A 20550-nucleotide genomic window follows, 5' to 3' on the forward strand; every position below is an offset into this window, starting at 1 on the left:
TAGGGCCTTAAATTGTTCTTTATGTGAGTCCAGAATCTGATCAATAAAGCTATTTAATTTTGCATAATTTTGATAAGTGTATTTTGCCCATAGGGCCTAATAATTTGCTGCTCCGAACTGGCAGGTGACTGATGAATAGGCTTTTTTTTGCCAAATCAATCTAGCCGTTTGTAGTCCCGGTCGTAAGGGATGGACTTTGGAGTTTACCACGTCCACAATGATGGACTTGGAGGATAGGTGTGAGAACAAAAATTCTGTGCCCTTTGTGCAAGAATATATTATTTATCCGCCCTCCTGCACGTTGGAGGGATGGATGCCGCGGTCTGCCATACTGATTTGGCAGTGTCCAGTAGTGCCTCATTGATTGCCAGGGCCACTTTTTGCAGCTGTGGATGAATGTAAGCCATCCACCAGCTTATGATGAGACTCAGTCACGTCTTGTAATGGTATCTGCAGAGCCTCTGCCACCTTTTGTGCCAAGTCCTGAGATGTTTTGAAATCATCCGCCATGAAGGGCAGATGGGGCATTGCTGTCTTGTCTGGTGATGATGACTGCACTAGTACTGTACTGTACTAGTCCATCTGACTAGTGCATCTGACCCCGAAAGGTCTGTTACGCACCAAAAGTCAGGCAGTCCAAGAGGCGATGGTACCGGCATTGGCTGTCAGTGCCGTGAGGCCTGACTGACATCAGAGATGTGGACCTAATGGTAGGGTCCGTCGGTGCCTGCCGCACTGTCAGCAGTACCAATACCAATACCAATGACAGTACCAAAGGAGCCTTCTCTGGGGCAGTTCTTTTTTTTTTTTGCTTTTCATGCCCCTGCTGTTCCGAATCTTCCTTGCCTGTGCCCACTGAGTCTGCAGTTGCTCTGATTTGCTTTGTCAGTTCAGTACCGTGCATTCGCTGGTTACCCCTGACTTAGGTGATCTAGGTGCCATCGGTACAGATGTACCTGACCAAGCTGGGGAGGGTTTTCAGCTCGGTCTGGACACACTATGGGAACTCACTGACCTTTTCTTAGAGTCCTTCCATGAGTGGCTTACATGCATCTGCCTGGACTCATCTCCCCTCGAAGTGGAGGGTTGTGGAATGGGTTCTCACCACGGCTCGGGAGGTTGAAGGGCTGACTCCATTTGTAGGAATTTCAGTCTCAGCTCTCTATCTTTTCTTGACCTGGACTTCAGTTGTTGACACAATCCACAGTTCTGTGGAATGTGCTTCTCTCACAAGCAGTGAACACACTGTGAATGTCCATCAGTGACTGGTATCAATTCTTTACAGATGGTGCACTTTTTGAAGCCAGAGGAGCTGAGAATACCCTCGTCTAGAAGATTGTCCTCCCCCGCACCCTCTCTGTTCTTCATCGTTTGCCCCCCCCCCCTTTTTTTAACTTTATTTTATTATTTACTTATTTGGGCATGGCCAAAGTAAATGCAAACAAAAAAGGAGAGAGAGCTTCAGAGAAGCTAAAATTAGCAATTCTGAAAGAATTAACCATTTGTAAAACAACAGCTATTAGTTCCATCTCTAGCTGGGGTGGTTGAGAAGGAACTGAGGAGAGAATGCCTGCGCACACTGCTAGTCTCGTCGCTGGTGGAGAGCAAAACATGTGCAGGCAGTACGGACTGCTACCAAAAAATCTCTGATCAGCAGCATGGAGGCGTAGACATACCTACAGTGGAGCAACTATAGAGATACTACTCAAAGAAGAACTTTAGTATTTCTTACGTATTTCCTAAACAGGACTAATAGATTTTTTTTAAATAGTTCATTTTCATCTGTCAATGAAAGCATCTGCCAAACATGAACAAATGTTAGCCACAACCCATCTTACTGAAAAAGTATCTGAAGCATAGAGAAGTTATGTGATAAGGCCAGTGTTCCAAAGCAAACTCTCAGCCCCAGAAGCTGAACCCAGATCTTTTAGTTCACAGTCTCACAGGCCAAGGACTAATCAGCAGTTACCCAAGCATGTCCCAGGTTACTCATGCACGCTCTCTCAATTTTCCTCATCTTTACAAAGAACCATAGGAACTGCCATATCTGCTCAGAGCAGTAGATCATATATTTCAGTATCTTGTCTCAGACAGTGGCCAGTTCCAGACGGTTCAGAAGAAAGTACAAGAAACCCATCATGAACAAGTATGGATCAACCTACCCTTTGACTTTTTTTTCTTAACCGTAGTCAGTTAAAACCTGGTTTATTCCGTTCATAAGCACTTATAGCACTTACAGAAAGAATACACTTATCCAACTACAGTAACTGTGTAATAGTGTCATTTTCAATGTAAGTGTATTTTAAAAAAACCCACCCTACTATAATAGCACATAGACTACACCTACGGCGTCCTGGGCAACAAGTTCCAGTTAATTGTACATTACATAATTCAGTTTCCTTTCATCAGTTTCTAATTTGTCATGCTTCATTTTCACTGAAAGCGTTCATGTTCTTGTATTATAAGTAAATAGGAGGGTCCGATTTACCTTCTATATATATTGTTCATTTTTTTATTCCTGTTTTTTGTCTCCTTTTAACTAGCCACTCTCTAAACAGTCCTAATCTTTTCACTTTCTTCAGATGGAAGCCTTTCCATGTATTTAGTTTCTTTTTGTCTGGACCTCTTCTATTTCTGCTAGATTTTTTAATAGAATTATCAGAACAGAACACAGTATTCCAAGTGAGCATATACAAATGATTCATTTAATGGCTTTATAAAATACTTTCAGTTCTACGGTCTGTCCCATTTCTTATGCCTCCCAACGTTTTGTTTGATTTTGTGGCCCCTAGTACACAATTAGCAGAACTTTTCATTTACCTGTCCACAGTGATTCCCAGGTCATCGTCATCTCCCCCCCCAACAAACATTTAGAATTAATCAAGTACAAGTGATTCAAAGTATTCCCTCCAATGTGAAGTACTTTGGGTTTATCAACAAATAATTTAATCAGCAATGCTATCCCCCTTCATTGGTCAGGTCTTTCTGAAGTTCCCAAGTCTTTTCTAGACTTGATTAAACTTAATAATTTAGTAATATTTTTAAATTTGGTAACTACAAGTAATTACCATCAAAACTTTTAATTTACTTCTCTAGATCATTAAAACATTCAGTCACAACTTTTGGATACCCCACTATTAATCTTTCACCAAGCGGAAAATTGACTGTGTACAGTTTCCAGACCGTCAGCTGGAGCTCAGACATAGCGTCTCTGAGTCCCTTGCCTAAGGGTCCCATACAAGAGCCCCCACTTCTGGGCAATCTTACTAATCCTGGCAGGAGGTCAGGTCATTTGCAGGGTCTTTCCAGAGCATAACTTACAATCCTTTTGTCTCTAGCCCCCGGCAGTGCTTCCCAGGAACCACTGTAGGTCATGGGCAGGAAACAGCCCTCCAGGGCCTTTGCTCATATCAAGCTTATAGGGTCAATCTGACTCAAATGGGGGAGAGGGGAAGGAGAAGGACAAGGCACCGGGGATTTGAAAGAAAAGGTCAGCAAGTGCCTCAGGCTGAGCTCCCCTTGCTATCAGAGCTCACTAGTATTCCCCGCCAGCCTCCCTGATCCCTGAGAAAAAAGGAAAACAACACCTTCTTTCTGTGTCAAGTCCCACCCTCTTAAACTCCACTTCTCCAGGTGAAGCATGTTCTGCAGGTATGCCTAATTGGCACTGCCTGATATAGGAATGCTCATTAGCCTTCCCACCTGAGGGATGGGGAATGTCTCATTGCATTCCCCAAGACCAGAAAGGTTTCTAGCTTAAGCATCTTTGGGGTAGCAAATGGCATAGTCACCACTACAAGTATATATATTAGTTTCCCGAGGTGCTCTATTCTAAAGACCCAACCATGTCCACCCCTATTCTTTCAAATGGGATTTCCCCTAATGGCAACGGGACCCTTAGTTGCCAAATATTAACATTGAGAACAGGAAACACTTCATGGCACACCACTGGCCAGAAAAAGCAAAACAGTAACCATTCCAGGGTCTTCTCTCACCTTAGATACCCCAAGTAGGGAATATCAAGAGCCAGCAGCATTCTGGCTTGGTGGTACTCATGGGGTACCAGTAGCTGAGTTCTTAATACCCTGGACTGAGGATTCTGCTCCACATGACACAGCAAGTCTTTCTCCATCACAAAGTGGGGGTGCTGTCCCAGGCACCTGAGGTCCACTGCTTCACCATTCAGACACCACCTGATCACAGGCACAGGTAGGCATCACTCTGTTCTTCCAGGCATTGAAGTCCATGACAAGTGCCTGCTGTTCCTTCATCTTCCAGGTCAAGCCTGGTCCCCTGGACATCCCCTTCTGTGGATCTTGAGAGTCCCCCAAGCCCACTAGGTGTACAGGATGGGGCCTGTCATGGGACTCATCTCTGGCATTTGTCAGTTCATTAACAATTTGCTGTAAGGAGGACCAATCATCACAGGGTAGTTGGGATTGGTCCTGCTTTGAGCAGGGGGTTAGACTAGATGATCTCCTGAGGTCCCTTCCCCGAACTCTAATATTCTATGATGCTATGAATTTATCAGCTAGCATTACTATAATCAAATCAGGGACCCCCCTGATAGCTCTAGTCATCTACTAGGATAAGGCTTCACATCTCCATACATACATTGCAAGTAAATTTCCCCTCTGAAGTGATCATCTCACCTGCTAGGATGGCTTGCATCACCATCTGGCTACACTCCAAGTCTACATGTCCCAGTACCCTCTTCCTTATATCCATACCAGGACCATCAACTTTGGGAGAGACCTACTATGGGCCGTCACTTCTGCCATCCAATCCTGGGCATTTCACATTTCATCAATGGACACTCTTTCTTCATATGCCTCTGTAATCCACAGGAGTAGCTAGTTACTGAGTTCATCCCCGCAAGCTCCTTTCTAGCAGGGAGTGTGTTTGAATCCCAAGTGAGACCAACATCCAAGCTCAAGGGATCTAGCCCAGCTGTTTGCGCCACTGGGTGGGTATCTGGATGATAATAACTCAAGTGACCTTGGCTCCATGAGGTCTTTCCCCTACTACACATGTCCTGGATTGCTGGAGTGAGATCTGTACATGCTTTGCATTGTGACCACAGTTTGGGGTCTGCTGGCAGGCGTCCTGTTCTGCTGGCTACCCAAGGTGGTGGGTGGGCAGAAGTCATGAAGGTCCCATCTATAGTGACCCATCAGCTGCAAGAAAATTCTCCATCAGCTGCACCTGATGTCAATGACGGATGACAGAACACTCATTCCCGGCACATTACTGGTAGTATGGATATAAACTGCTCCATTAGGACCACTCTGCAACTAGGCCCTGGCACGTGCCTCCAGACAAAGACACCACCAGCAGTACTCTTAATTGTTGTGCCACCACCTGAGAATGCGCCCCTCTGCTGACCCATCTCTTGTTGATACCCAGGTAATCTAAAATAGCAGCCTTAACCCAGTTATAGTCTCTAGTCTGCCCTGGATCATGGTCACGGTACAGCAGGTATGCCTTTCTCATTAGGTATGGCGCTAAAGCCAACGCCCAGCGCTCCAGAAGTCATTGAGAGGCCAACATCTCCTTCTCAAAGGTGGTGAGGAATGCTTTCAGATCATCATGTCAGCCCATCTTTGTTAACTTACCAGCATGTGTGGCAGAGGTCCTTATGGTGAACTGGGCCCTGCAGGGCCTCCCTCTGAAGTTCTTGAAGCTGGGAAATAACTTCCTTCAGCAGCTGCTGCACTGCTTGGGTATGCTTCTGGGTCATCCACTCCTACAGCATCTACTGCTAGAATTGCTGATGCTGGTTGGCCTGCTGTTGTTGCCACTCCTACCATCCACTTACACCAGCCATCAGGGTCCATCTCGGCTGAGATCCCCTCTTGAGGGGCAGGTGAGGAACCGGTTTCTGTCTCAGGGTCTTTTAACAGGCACAGAGCTTTATATCTGCATTCTCCACCAACTGTAGTCAGCCAGCCCTCAAACACATGAATTTGTGCATACCTGTTGGCAAATCTTGTTATCTAAACATCACCATTAATTCTGGAATTCAAACTAAGGACTTGCTCAAGCCATTTAGTGAAATGCCAGAAGAATCCATTCTGGCAGTTGTAGTTCACAAAGCATATTTTCACCTTCGGGCAGTTTGGTATAAACATTTGGTTCGTATTCTGTATGTCTGAAACATTTAATGGTTTGCACATGACATATCACTAAAAGTAACAGATTCAAAATGAATAGTTTAAGAAAGGAAAACAAATTCCATGGAGGTCAATGACAATCATCTAATCAATCTACTGCTTGTAATTTCAATGTGGACTCTTAATTTGTTTTTTACTATAACTAATTACAATCAAAACTTTATTCTTACAGTCTTGTAGCATGAAAGTTTAATAAACTACATTTTTTCTAAGAAATATAACAAGTAGAATATTGTTTTTCACCAACAGCAGCACCCTACAATCATACCACAGAAGACTGTTATTGTGTCACATATCACACTAAGCAGCAAAGGGGCTGGTCAGTAATTCAATGATTTGTAGGAAATGTTATAGGTAATTCAATAAATGGTACTCTTCCTTCCCAGACAAAACTAAATAATGCTGTAATATGGCAAAATGCAGCAATTTACTGTGGGAGGTGCTATTTTAGGAAGTAAAATCAAGCTCCTCCTCTACTCTTTCAGACTTCCCATGCCACTTTGTACATTAGATGCATTAACCACTGTATTCTGGATAAACTCAATCTTTGAAGTGTGAATATGTACTCCAAAAATAAAAGTCCATATAAAAGTGACTAGAAATGGCATCCTGCAGTTTCCCTGGTTGCCTCTTTATGGCTTTACATAAAAGTTGATCAGTTTACAAGTTGAGAGAGACAAACACAATTGTGTTCATTCTGGCTTGCTTATCACCAAGACTAATGAAGATTCTGAACATCGAAACCCTTTTATTGTGCTGATAATGGACAAGCAAGAGAATGGTTCCTTGAAATATGTGTTAACTACTTATGCTAAGCAATCTGTTCCACCTTATATTTAGCTGTGACACTCTGAGTATCTTTCCCAGACCTGAAGAGCTTTGTGTAAACTCAAAAGCTTGTCTCCATCAACAGAAGCTGATTTAATAAAAGATATTATCTCACCCATTTTCTCTCTCTAATAAGCCAATGCACTCTCCCACTGCTATATTTACTCTATTTGGCAGAGGAATTGTGTATTATAGAGGCAGCAAGTCTGTGGAGCAACAAGGTGGACTGAGTGTGGGAAGGACTGGATAAAGACCCAGATGATATAGGACAGGGGTGGCCAAAACACGGCTGTTTTACAGTTAAAGTGCGGCTCGTGGAGCCACATGCTCCCCCCATTCTCTGCCTAGCAGACTGAGTGGGCTGGAGCCCCGAGCTCCAGCAGGCATGCCCTGCCTCTTGAACTTCTAAAGATTGTTGTATGCAGCTTAGAGGATCAGTAAGCTTGGCCACCCCTGCTATATACCAATACCTTGGATCCCAGTTCCTGGAGCTAAGTCTAATTACATCAGAATCTCATATTTCACTTAAAAGAAAGTACATTTCTACCCCTCACTAGTGCAAAGAAAATCTGAAGAGACAAACCAACTATAACCAATGCAAAGAAGTCTGCCTTACACTGCAAACGGCCTGAAATAACAGTCCTGGGATGTGAAATATCCAGTGCATCTCAATGAATTGTTATTCCAAGATCCACTGTTGTTGAAGGTCCCATCAACATCAACCCAAGAGAGGACTCTGTGCATGGCAGAAGGAAAAGAGTACAGTAATCCCAACCCATACACCCAAGCAGATACACCCTAGATGCAGGGCATCCTCTCTGCTGCCACTATTGCCTCTCTGCAAGGAGATGGGAACCCTGCTGTCAAATCTCCTGCTCCTAAGGAGAGAATTTCCTTGTTGTTACTGCAGCAGGACTGAAAAGGGTCCCCTGCCATTGCCTCTCTGGAAGAGAAGAAGGACTTCCTACTGCCGCCATTCCACAGGTGGGGCAAGGGCTCAGGGTTAGAGCGACAGGCAACCACCACAGAGAACACCGTGTCATTATGCTTAGCATCATGGACTGCCTTAACGCAGGTCCAAGTATGGAGCCAGAAACTTCTCAGTTATAACCTGATTCTTCCAGTGATTTGTTGTATCGCCTTGGGCAAGACACTTAACTAATTTACTCTCTCACTTTCCCTCGCCGTAAACTGAGAATTAGTGTTTACCTACTTCACAGAGGTGACAGAGGATTACTTAGTGTTTATATAGCACATAAAACATGTAAATTGCTTAATACGTTTATCTTTAAAAGAGAAAAAAAGATAAAGACAAGTGTAGCAAGAATAGTGAAATTGTCAATGAAAATTATTTTTTTCCAAGTTATAAATAAGAATTCTTCACTTAAAGAAAGCTCACACACTTATTATGGAATGCCACTTCCTCACACTTATAATGGTGAGTTATGTCCTAAGAATATTTAATTTGCTTCCTTTGTTTCTTGGTTGTATGATCATTTTTTCAACAGCATCATCAGATAAGAATATAGTCATATAGGACTTGATCCAAAAGCTCAGTGAAGTGAATAGGAAGTGAAGTGAGAGTTTCCATTGACTTTAGGGGGCTTTGGGTTAGGTCTCTCATTCAGTTACATATGGAATTAGTGTGGCTACAAAGTAAGTTAGCTCACTGAATTATTTTTCTAGTCCTACATAATACTGCCGTTTTGTGCCAAATGGGTATATTCTATATAAACACCATCTGTACATAAAATATACAGTAGGAATAACTGAAACGCCCACATTGAAGATCTGCACGACAATCAGGAATTCTACATTAAAATGTACAAGGAATATCAACTCTTCACTAAAACACACAGCATGGTATAGAATAATTTTTTAAAATATATATATCAGCATAGTCCAGCATGCCATGTAACTATTTACTTTAAATGGTCTTTTTAAAATTGTACCTTAGTCCACGTTTTAAAATTATTATACCACAATTTTAGTCAAGTTTTCATTTTTAAGATACTGTTTGGCAAACACTGTATGTGGACCTTTACCCAAATTATATTTTATGCCAAAATCTTCTAAAAAATGTCCTTTCCAGTTCAAGCCATCTTTGACAGCCCCAAGAAGTTAGTATCTTTGCAGATAATTTGATATTCTTGATTCCAAACCAATATAATTTCAAACAACCAGGAGGATAAACCATTAAAACCTACGTATTTTAAATGAGACCACTAGTTTAACATCAACAGTAATATACTACCAATGCTTCTTTAATATTTAAAAAGTGAACAGTAGAGATTTTTAAAATATCAAGCATTTAAAGTAACATTTAAAATATTACTTACTACCCCAAATAAGTAACAGAAAGTGATATCAGTACAAAGATTTTAGAAGATTACAAATAGATTTTAAAATATAAATGTAAGTAAGGAAAATAATTTTCTCCTTTACTTACCTGCCGAGGCCCAAGTACAGGACAAACATGGAATTCTGACACAGCTGATGACATCATAATCACCTAACTCATTCCCTGCACTGCCTGCATTAGGAGAAAACTATAGAACTTGATGAACATAAGCTCTTACTTTAACTGAAATTCATGTCAGATTATTAATAGTAACATCTTATTTGACACAGGTGCCTTGAAGTGATTCTTTCTATATTAAACACTCTCCTCCTTTCCTGATTATGTCTTTTGCAGACAGGGAAACTGCCTTTCCCTTATCAGAAAAGTCTCCAGCCATTTAAATAGTCTCTCTATCAATGTAATACTTTCTTTTTCAATTAGTTCTTTTTAAAAGGATGGATTAAATTGATGTATATGTCTGTCTGTCTATGAAGACTGCAATCTTCATTGCAAAGACAATCTTGTTGGGGACTTCAGTTATAACATGATTTCATTTTGTCATGTATATGGTACCTTAACTAAGCTTCTGAAGTATACTAAAGCCTTCAAGTGTTCTTGCTTTACCTTGAGGGCCAAAGGGCAGAGAACAGATAACTCTGTCTGTGGTCCCAGGAAACAGTTCTATTTTTAGTGTATGGTAGATGATCAGGAAAGAATTTAAAGCACTGAAGTAATTTATTAGCTCTTATCTTTACTGACGGTACAAAATGTAGTCTTTTCAAAAGAAAGTGAAACCTTTTTAATTACCACTTCCTTTCTTCATCATACCAAGAATACATCTTAAAAAGGTTTCTTTTATAATGTAGAAAATTCTATCTTACATGTACTGGCTGGTTTGGAGCTTGAAATCTCCCCAACAAAGATCGGCTCATCATCATCATCATCTTCCTCAACTTCTTTCACTCTCTTTTGCCATGGTTCTAGCTCCTCCTCTTCACATTCCATAAACAGTTCTGCCATTTTGATACTAGATAATAAAAAAATAATCATACAAGTTTGTCATGGAAAGTGTGGGGGGGTGATATCCCACACCTTTCAATAATAAAATTATTGTGTTTGATGCAAACATGACCACAGAAGACTCTCATGAATTGTATCCTTCATACAGCATTAGTAAGTGTTGGAGGCCCACTGCAATTTGAATTGCCTGACTACTGTCCTATAGGCCTAGCATAGCTTCAGTTGCTTGCTTGGCTATTCTGACCCCTGTAGAATGACATCGTCCGGCTGGCAGAGATGAATAGGACTATTGAGTAACCTTGCGGATGTCTTAGTTTCTGCATACCCTGGCACATAACAAAACACACAACATGTATGCTTGCAGTTGCACATAGATGACGGCGATGGGAACAACAAGTTTCCTTGAACATCTGGGGGTACACTTTTTCATTGCAAAGGGGCATATTTTTACACCACCCCTCCTATCAACAGATGTTGTTTTGATAACCCCAATTATTATGGTGAGAATGGAATGTAGTTAAGGGTGAAAACCCAATTTAGGTAATTAGCATATAATAATAATGAGTAGAGAGGTAATTAGGTGAAAGTTGTTTATGGAAGGGTATAAGAAATTATCCTTTGGACAAAGGGGCGCACTCCACCAACACCTGACTCTGTGGGAGGTGCTGCTGGGTGGTCCATAGGATCCACTGACTCCCTGGTGGGGCTCCTGAAGAAAGCCTTTTCTGTATACAGCCTTCTGAGTGACTGCTTAGCTCTCCAAGTTTAGTGAGTATGATATATTGTAGTTAATTTTGGGCTTTGTATTCAACTAGTATATCTATAGAAAACCTTGCACATTAAAGCTTATTGATCTGCAAATCGGGCGTACTGTGTCTCACTGGAATTCACACTGATCACTAAGTGTCCAGTATCAACGGTAAGAATACAATTTGGTCATAGAGGTCACAGATTCTGTGACTTTCCAGCACCTCTATGACTGCTAGGGCAGGGCTGGAGTAGCTGTCAGTCCAGCCTCGGGGCCACCGCCAGACAGAAGACCGACCAGCCAGCCCTGGGCACTCAACAGCTGATCAGCAGCCAGCCCACTGGAGCAGCTAGGCTGGAGCAGCTGCAAGCTCAGGCAGCTCTGTTTTCCCCTCTCACCCAGGATACTTTTAGTAAAAGTCAGGGACAGGTCACAACTTCCGTGAATTTTTGTTTAGTGCCTGTGACCTGTTCCTGACTTTTACTAAAAATTCCCATGGCAGAATCTTAACCTTAAGCATTAGTCCCCAAATATGTTCAATTCAAAATTTTACTTATTGTTAACATTTCTGTAAATTATGAGGAGCTTGATATTGCTTCCATAGATATCAGCAGAATCTGCAGAAGTGGGCCCAAGGTAGAATATTTTAGGGCAGACCTATTAAAACCCACTTCTGCTCTTTCTCCTTGTTTTATCATTCCCTTTGCATCCTCCTCCACTCTTGCAATCATTTTATTCTTTTTTATTCCCACACACTTCACAACATCCAGAACTAAATCCCTATTTCTATGTGCCGAAAGTCTTCAAGCTCCTTCAAATCCCTCCTTAAAACCAACTTTTGTCTTGTTTCCTACTACTGATACCCAGTTACTGGGTCATATCTACAGTAAAGCTCTCACTATTACTTGACAAGGTGTCACTGGCATTTTTATCCCCTTCATTTAGACTTGCCCTGAGGAAGGCAAGACACTGTGGTGAAAATAATGGTGCCTTATCTACTTGCAGAGATTCCCCAGTAGTAGTGCACCAATTGTAAATTAAGCAAAAGTTCAGTGCAGACACAGCCATGTTGTCTATTCCTCATCTCTCGCCCTACTGCAGTCTTTACTAGAGTATGAGAATTCATGACACTTCTCTATGTATTTTGTCTTGCACTATTTTTGTTTGAACTCTTTTCTGTCATTTTCTTATCTGCTTCTTTTCTCTAACCCCATGATATGTGTAATTTAGACTGTCAACTCTTTAGGGAAGGGACCATTGTTTTTAATTTCTGTAATGTGCCACAGGAAGCAAATGGCCTTACAACTTGTTCAGTCCTGGCTTACACTTTATACTTAAAAGAATTATGAAATATTGTAAGATAGGAATAATGCACAAAAACATCATTGAGAAACAGATCAAATAACCATTTAACTGAACAAGTCAAAATAAGCTTTTTATTACCACGAATTTAAAATCTGAATTATGCCTGTTTCTTGTTTTTTCCATCACAACTTCATCTCTTTATTCTCATGATAGTACAGGTCTAAATTTATTGACACAGAGAAAGAACTTCCTTGTTTTAAAGACTCCTGATTCTTATTGAATTTTAAATAAGTTGTGCGTTAAGAATTCAAAACTGTCCTAGAAATAGCATTTCACATGCTGTATCAACTATCTGGCACCATCAACGAGAGAAGGGGGAAAAACCAATCACATTTGACTTGTTAAATGCAATCCTTAACTGCACTTAATATATCGCTAGATACAGCATTAAGAGATACCACAAAATAGTGATTACAGCTCTTTGATCCAGAGACCCATTATATGCCAGCTATGGCATTGCCTACCTTAAGCTACAACAGTTGGTAATGTTTTCCAAAGGGGCCTTCATGCCAGCATGGGATTGCCAGAGCACAGAAGTACCTTCCCCAGCCATGCACCCTGTGAGTGGTGGAGTAATCTTCCTCAGAAATGAATTATTTTCCCACAATAGGAATCCTCAGCATGCCAATTATGTCAATTTTGCATTTCCCTACTTGTGCTACACAATGCACAAAAGGGCCAGGAATCTTGCACTTGGCATTTAGTCATCTATCCCAAGCACAAAGCTTGCTTGATTATAGCAACTTAAATTGGGATGGGGAGGAAATGTTAATAAATGGGAATATGATCAGTACAAAGTGTAATGAATCCTACTATGATGAAATGTATACTGTGTTATTCAGGACATCAGATTAGATGACAGTGGTCTCTTCTGGCCCTGGAATCTATGAAAAGTATTCAACATACCCAGCAAAGTAATAATGGTGAAGATGCTACTACACTTAGTTAAGGTTGTGTTCGATCTTGCATTTAATGGAGGAGTTCAGTGAGGTTTTTTTGAAAAGCACAGAGTACCTTCCTCCAAGCTTTTATCATATAATCTGAGTAAAGCTTGAATTTTCTGAAGCGTTTCAAGAAAACTGGCTAATTAAAAATTAGCTAAATAAAGAGTTCACTTTCAGAGTCTCATGAGTTTTTGGGCCCTTCTATTTTGAGAACTACATCCCGCAGAAAGTGAAAACCATGTACATATGGTGAGAGTTTGGGAGCTCTCTGGGGTTATGTAATTTTTTTTTTTTAAGTTAACAAGACAAATTATCATTTAATATAACTGTTTTTTTGTGCATTATGGAAGCCAATGGAGAAACTTTTTACGTTAGACACTTTCATTCCTCAGTATAGCATTTTGTAAGACTTTCTAAACAGTACAGGAAAAAAAATATAAAACTGCTCTTTGGCATATGCTGCCAAAAACATTGCTACTATCTGAAATTGGGGGCTAATATGGTGGATGGGGAATGGATGTAGCTAGTCAAATGGTGTTTTGTTAGAGAAGATCTTCAACAAAATAATGGTTACTTTGCGGAAGACCAGGACCATTGTGTGAAACTATTCAATTGGTTCAGGAGCATCCACAATCAGGATAACTGATATAGTAAGCTGTTGCTTTATCTGAGACCATAACCTGTGTTAAATTTGTCAGTCTGTTAAGGAGAACTAACTGAACAGCTTCACCACCAGGATCACCACATACAGCCAGTATAGGAGTTCCCTGACTTGGATAAGTACAGGATCTTCAGAAAAGTATTCCACTGACTTGGCAAAGATCCTACTGTGTGTGAAAGGAAACATTGCTATGAAGATACTTTGCTTCCTTAAATTATTCAGCTAGCTCAAAAGCTTCACTTCTGAACCAGCTGACTAGTACAGCAGGTTGAAAAGTTCAGTCAAACAACTTTTCTGGAAAAAAAACCAAGTTTTTTAAAATTGTAATTGTTTATGCAAAAATATTCATAAATAGACCACATTTTATTTTAAAAATTTCAACCAGCTCGACTATTTCATTTTATACATTCACTTGTGAATGTACTGTAAGGGGCGTGATACCAGAACAGGGCTGATGTACATGTTGCACTACTGCATTGAAAAATGTCCATGACTTTATCATTTTTTCCTGCTGCGGTACTGGGGTGACTTCAGTATCCATATTTACACCAGAAGCACTTCTGGATTAGCTTGTGATCTCATGAACACTGACTATCTCCATGCATTCAGCTGATCAGGATTTGGTGACTGAGAATACACTTCTATCATGGTTGCACCATTGCCCCCTGCAGTTCATCACACAGATCAATCATGTGTGAAGGCATGTTGGTGGTCTGATTATGATGATTAATGGACTTAATTTTAATACTGAGTTCTCAATAAGGAGTATTTTACAGCCAGAGCCCCAATAACAATGGCTTGATAGGACAGGATGATTCCTTTTTCTTGAATATAGGTACTATGTATATGTGATCAAGTGTCTAGATACACTCGCTTTATGTTGGTTATACTATATCTAATCTTCTTATTGTCAAAAAATTCCAGTTAGGAAGTTTTAAACACATTTAGCGTCTGTTCATTTCCTGTACTCTTTAAAAGTGACGTAGTACAGCGATATACCTGGTTTCTTTAGCTGATACTCTCCTAGGAACAAACAATGACCAGGCCTAAAAGCCTTTTTTTTTTTTAAACTTTATTGAAGTCAATCATGTGTTTGTGCAGACAAACTGTGAAAAAGAGCATGAGGCATGTTTTTTATGAGTTCCTGAACAACAGATCCTAGAGGATGGTTTGGGTACTCAGTTTAGCTACTGCAAGACTATTCTTGTCAACCCTTTGTTCAGCAAGTGAAAGAGAAAAGACTCACATGGGCTGGAGTGTCATTGCTATGCAAGTGACAACAGCCATTTTACCCCCAAATGATCTGCCTTATTTCGATCAGACACACTGCTTTTCCAGAATTTGGACAAAATTAAAACCTGAGTAAAAGAACTGTTTGAACTCTAATCTGAGTAAATGTATAGCAATGTAAGAAATTTGGGTGGGAGTTGGTTGGTGGTGGGGAGGGGGAAAGGGGGCAGGGAGAAGAGAAAAGAATCTGGAGAATAAATCTGGGACTGCTTCTATTTCTATTAATAAGGGAGTAAATCAACCTTTTATTTGAAAAGTTTGATGTTTGATGTGCTTGTGAATCCCAAGCTGCTTCTACAATCTTAGGTGGCATAGTTGGCCAAAAGCACTTTGAAAACAAATGGACACAAATGCCTCACAGTCCAAGATGTTGACTTTGGTCTATGAGGCTCTATATATTGGATGAAAAGCTACATTAACAGAAAGTATAGGTTGCAGTCACAAAGTTTAGGAAATGCCAAATTTAACATTGCCCACACAGTCTTAATTCTGCCCTCTCATGTGTCCATACCATGTACTGAATTAAGCAAGGATCTTGTGGAAATAAAAATTATATGTGATCTTGTAATTGAAGACTGTATCCTAATGTATATGCACAAGGTGGCAAAATCAAAGTTGCATAGGCACTTCCTAATTCTGAGTGCTTGTTTTTGCACCCTAAAGTGTGCTCCTCTAACAGCTTTTTTTAAGGCAAGTTCTCTGGGTAGCTTTTTTTTTTTTTTTTTGGGGGGGGGGGGGGGATGCTGTGGATTTTTGGTATTTTTAAATAAAAAGTAAGAAAAATTTAAAAGGCAAGGTATCTGCAAGACTTGTTTGCTTTCTTCTCTGTTAAGTTTCTTTTCTTCTTCAGTAGAAGGACCTTTTCTGAAATTCACTTCTTTTAATGGTGCAGAGGCAAAATTCACTAACTTTAAGGGCAATGTGCAACATACATCTCCTTTCTTAGGTTTCTACTAGGGCTAATATGGATATTCACTGTGGCTATTGACTGCATTTTTGAGAATAACTGTTATTTGAGTTTTGTTTATAAAGCCACTTGTTGAATTAAAACTACACATTTGCACCAGGAATGTGATCGAAAATATTTTATATAGAGAAAATAAAGATAGGCACAGTGACTCATATAATACAACATAATTGTAGTAGAAACACATGTGATAACAGCCAGTTATTTCCTAGATATCAAAAGAAAGTGGATGGCCTACATCATCCAGTTAATTTAAAAATGAGGTTTTATGTTGTTTAACACCTCATGTGAACCACTCCTTATCTACCTCTTTCAAGTAGTTTCTTCCATCTTTTCTAGAAATATCCTTAAAATAAAAGACTGATAATTAAGGCTGTATGAAAGTTGTGATTTCTTTGGTTAAAAAGTTGCAGTCAGTTCAAATACCATAAAAAAAAATGTTCTAAAAAAATTGAGTAGCATTGCAACTGGGTGTGCCAGGTCACAATGCTATACTGAAACTTGCAGAAACTATACAAAGTTGCAGTATGTGTTAAAAGTTGCAGTTTCCACAGCAAAATCACAATTCTCTTACAGCCTTACTGACAGGTCATCAACATAGCAGTCTGCGGTAGTATCATCTTTCAATGGCAAATGAATCAGAGATCTTGCTGTATATGTGCATAACTTTTCTTTTATCATAGTACAGATAACTCATTTAGAACACAAATAGTCTTGTAAAATTTATTCTTTTTAAATAGGCTAATGCAGATAACACACTGCATGAACCTAGCTAGTGGTTTCTTTCAATGTTAATAGAACTATTAATCTTGATCCTAGAAAAAGTTTCAAAACTCTTGTCAATTTAGAATACATTTAAGACAAGCAGTGTAGATGATAGGTTTTCAATCTGGGGATTATGATAATGTGTGAGGGAGTCATGAGCATGCTCTACTTTCCATATTGCCAAACGGGAAGTGGGGTCCCTGACACGGAAAACGTTGAGAACTGAAACCATCATCTATAATTAAATCCTATGCATGACAGATTAGAATTGTGGAGTAAACTTCATTTTCTTAGAAACATGAAAGTGTTCAAAGTTTTAACTTTTAAAACAAGTTTAAAGTTTTCTTCATAGAATGACAAAACTTCTCGAAAGAAGAGGAAGATTGCTGAAAAAAAATTAAAAATAAAACTGAGCAAGCTAGAGGGAAAAAGCTTCGCCTTTCCTTTAAAGAAGATTCTATGGCCAATACTACTACATTTCTGAACAACAAAACTAACACTATTCATGAACGTTCATTACAGCAGGCACAACTGCATTAACTTTTAGGCTGGTATTACTCAGCTGTAATAATTAGATTGTTTGAGCCTGATGCAAGTCAAAAAATCAATTCCGTATCTTATTGAGCAAAATCAAGTGAAAAACTAAGTTCATGATAGAATGACTTTTTGCTTCTCTGCATAGCTGTTGTATCTCGACTTTAATACTATAGATGTATATACAACACACCTGCAATAGGTATACTAAATATACATCCTTATTGTGGAGTGTTATAAGTAAGTTTGAGCGCTTAAAAACTAAAAAGATTAAAACGGGTGTTTGGGAAATACAAAATAATAAGTGGGCAAGAATACAAGGGGGGGGAGAGAAGAATTTTTGCAAAAGTATACCTTCAGATGTATGTAAACTAAGGCTATGTCTACATTACATCTTAGGTCAGCATAATTTATGTCACTCGGGGGTGTCAATAGACCACCTCTCTGAGTGACAAATTACACCACATAAGCGCTTGTGTGCACAGTGCTATGTTGGCGGGAGAGCTTCTCCCACTGACATAGCTTCTGCCATTCGTAGAGGTGGTTTTATTATGCTGACAGAAGAGCTCTCTCCCCTCGGCATAGATCGTCTTCACCAGACGTGCTGCAGTGGAGCAACTGCATCGGTACCGCTGTGTGGCTGCAGTGCTCTATGTGTATACATGTCCTAAGGATATAAAAATGTCATCTCTGTTTTTGACATGACAAGCCACAAAAGTTTAAGAAGTTACTGAAATGCCTCAGTGATTTATAGTTGATATGTTACCACCCTCGGAATCCTGAGGAAATTCAAATATGGATAATTTCTGAGAGCCTATAAATCCTAGTACTATTCTCTGAATAAGTTGCATGAAATCAGGAAGAAACTATCATTACAGAAAAGAGAATGGAGGCAATAGTAAAGCGTTTCAGATTGGCCTTGTTTGTCTGTCAATTTGTCATGACAATAAATTATCTGTGTGATGTAATGACACTGCCAAACTTTAATAGTTGTACTTCAAGAGTTGCTGTAAGAAGCAAAGCTAGATTTTACATCACCAGCATAAGCCAACCTAAATCATCCAGCCAGTGATCATCTTACAGATGGATCACACGCTGCTTCAGTTTGCATCATTTAGAGTTAAGTATGCAAACATGCAATGTCATATGGGCACTCTACTATAGCAACGTCACAGTTTGTGTGGTCTTGGGCTTGTTTTAGAGGTTGTCAAACATCAGATTAGTGGAAATTGAAGTTTGATGAAAATTTTAAAAGAACCATTAAGCACCTATCCCAGTGGTAAAACTTCCCTTTAAAAACCATCTTCCTTCCTCACTGCCATTAGATGGTAAGTGCCTCCTAAAGAAGGGCAACGTTACCTTTTGTAAACAAATGAGAAGTTCCCACTTCCCTCCCAAACTCAAATGGGTGTGAGGTGAGGCCATGGGAGAGCGCAGAACCCCTGGGGCAGCAGTGTAGCTCCCTTAGGAATCCTTCTCTTCAACTTGGCATCAACATTTCTCTCGGACGCACTCCGTGACGCCAGGTGCCAGAAGCGGGGGCTGGGTTTGGCGGGGGGGCAGCATGGGGATCAGAAGTCTGCTTGAACAGCTGGAAGAATGGGGAGGGTCAGTAACACCCACTCACAGCTATAAGGGAGCCGCCAACAAAAGCGCAGGCAGGTCAGGGTTCGCTTGGGAAGCTCCCGTCTCCCGCTTCAAGCGGAGACTAACTGGCTCGCTAGAAAGCCTGGGAGTCCCGGAGCTCGCCGGTCCGGGGCGGGAGGGGGGAGCACTATAAGGCCACGCTCCGAGCCAAAATGGCGTCGGTCTCATAGGCGACAATCCCCCCGCCGCTAAGCAGCAGCAGCTCTCTCCGCACTGGAGAGCCCTTGGCAGGCCGTCCCTGCGGGGAGGGGACAGAAAGAGCGGGCCGGCTTACCGTGCTGCGCGTGTGAAGAGGCCGCGGCAGGCTCACTCACGCCCTGACTGACTGGGGGATGGGAGGGGGCAGGCTCCGGCGGAGGATCCTCACATCGCCTAGCCTCGGCGCCCAACCTCAGCCTCTTGCTGCAGCCGCCGCTACCGGGAGCCGAGGGGGAGGGGGTTCGCTGAACCCGGCGCGCGGGCTGATGGGTAAAGTGCAGGTCAGCCCCACAGAGGCTCCTTCTTTCCGGCAGCCACCGGGGAGGGGAGGGGCAGCGCGGGGGAGGCGCGCACAACGCCGCGCCATGTGCCCGGCCTCACACCCTACGGCAGTACACGGCAGTACACGGCAGGCCTTTCCTGTGGGCTGAGCTCTGGGAGCGTTCCCTTGCCAGGGGAACGTATATGCTCTGCAACAACACAGTACTCCTCTCCTCTCACACGCACACGGGACAGGGGCAGGGGCAGGGGCAAGCCCTCCCTACATACTCTACTGTCATCCCAGCAGTCATAGCCAGTGAGTGAGCTGGGCCTATGGTGCCCCACCACCCCCCATGGGACATATACCACAGCATGAGCTGCCCTCCAATTATCAAGTGGCTCAGGCCACAGCATGAACCAAACCCACATGAAGCCCAAACCACAGAAAGACTGGTGCCCTGCACCAGCAGGCCCAGGCTGCACTGTGTATGAGCTCTATAGTAGAAGGATGTATGCAACAGAGTAAGCCAGGTTCACAGCAAGTCCATGGCATCTATGGCACTAGGCAAAGGCCATTGAGAAAGCCCAGACTGGGACATTGTCTTCCACACACAATACAGCCACCAATAACTCCATCTCATATACCTATGATCAGAACATTACTCCACTGCAGGGAAAGTTATACCCACAGTAAATATAAAATGCCACAATCTGCCAAATATAGTAAACTAATGAAGCACAAAATATGAAACTTTAACACTACATGTACATTATATAATAGCTGTATGCACATTTTAATTAACAGATA

At 41.3% G+C, this 20550-nt stretch overlaps 1 protein-coding gene across 5 annotated transcripts in view; it reads right to left on the bottom strand.

Annotated features, from left to right (window-relative positions):
- ZNF280D (zinc finger protein 280D) overlaps window positions 1-19878 on the bottom strand; it is a 110844-nt gene extending 90966 nt beyond the window's left edge. For all 5 annotated transcript variants that reach the window (XR_010921326.1, XR_010921325.1, XM_067555897.1 and 2 more), the window contains exons 1-2: window positions 19558-19878; window positions 10224-10369 (exon numbers count right to left, since the gene is read on the bottom strand). Coding sequence is in view for 3 of the 5 variants with exons in the window: in XM_067555897.1 (XP_067411998.1) it covers window positions 10224-10362 (139 nt within the window). In the remaining 2 variants the exon portion in view is untranslated. The remainder of the gene's footprint in view (window positions 1-10223; window positions 10370-19557) is intronic.
- Between the last annotated feature and the right edge of the window lie 672 nt (window positions 19879-20550).

The sequence above is a fragment of the Emydura macquarii genome, unplaced genomic scaffold (assembly GCF_026122565.2).
Source record: "Emydura macquarii macquarii isolate MOO-44397 ecotype Brisbane River unplaced genomic scaffold, CSIRO-AGI_Emac_v2 contig_1644, whole genome shotgun sequence".
Classification (NCBI taxonomy): domain Eukaryota; kingdom Metazoa; phylum Chordata; order Testudines; family Chelidae; genus Emydura; species Emydura macquarii.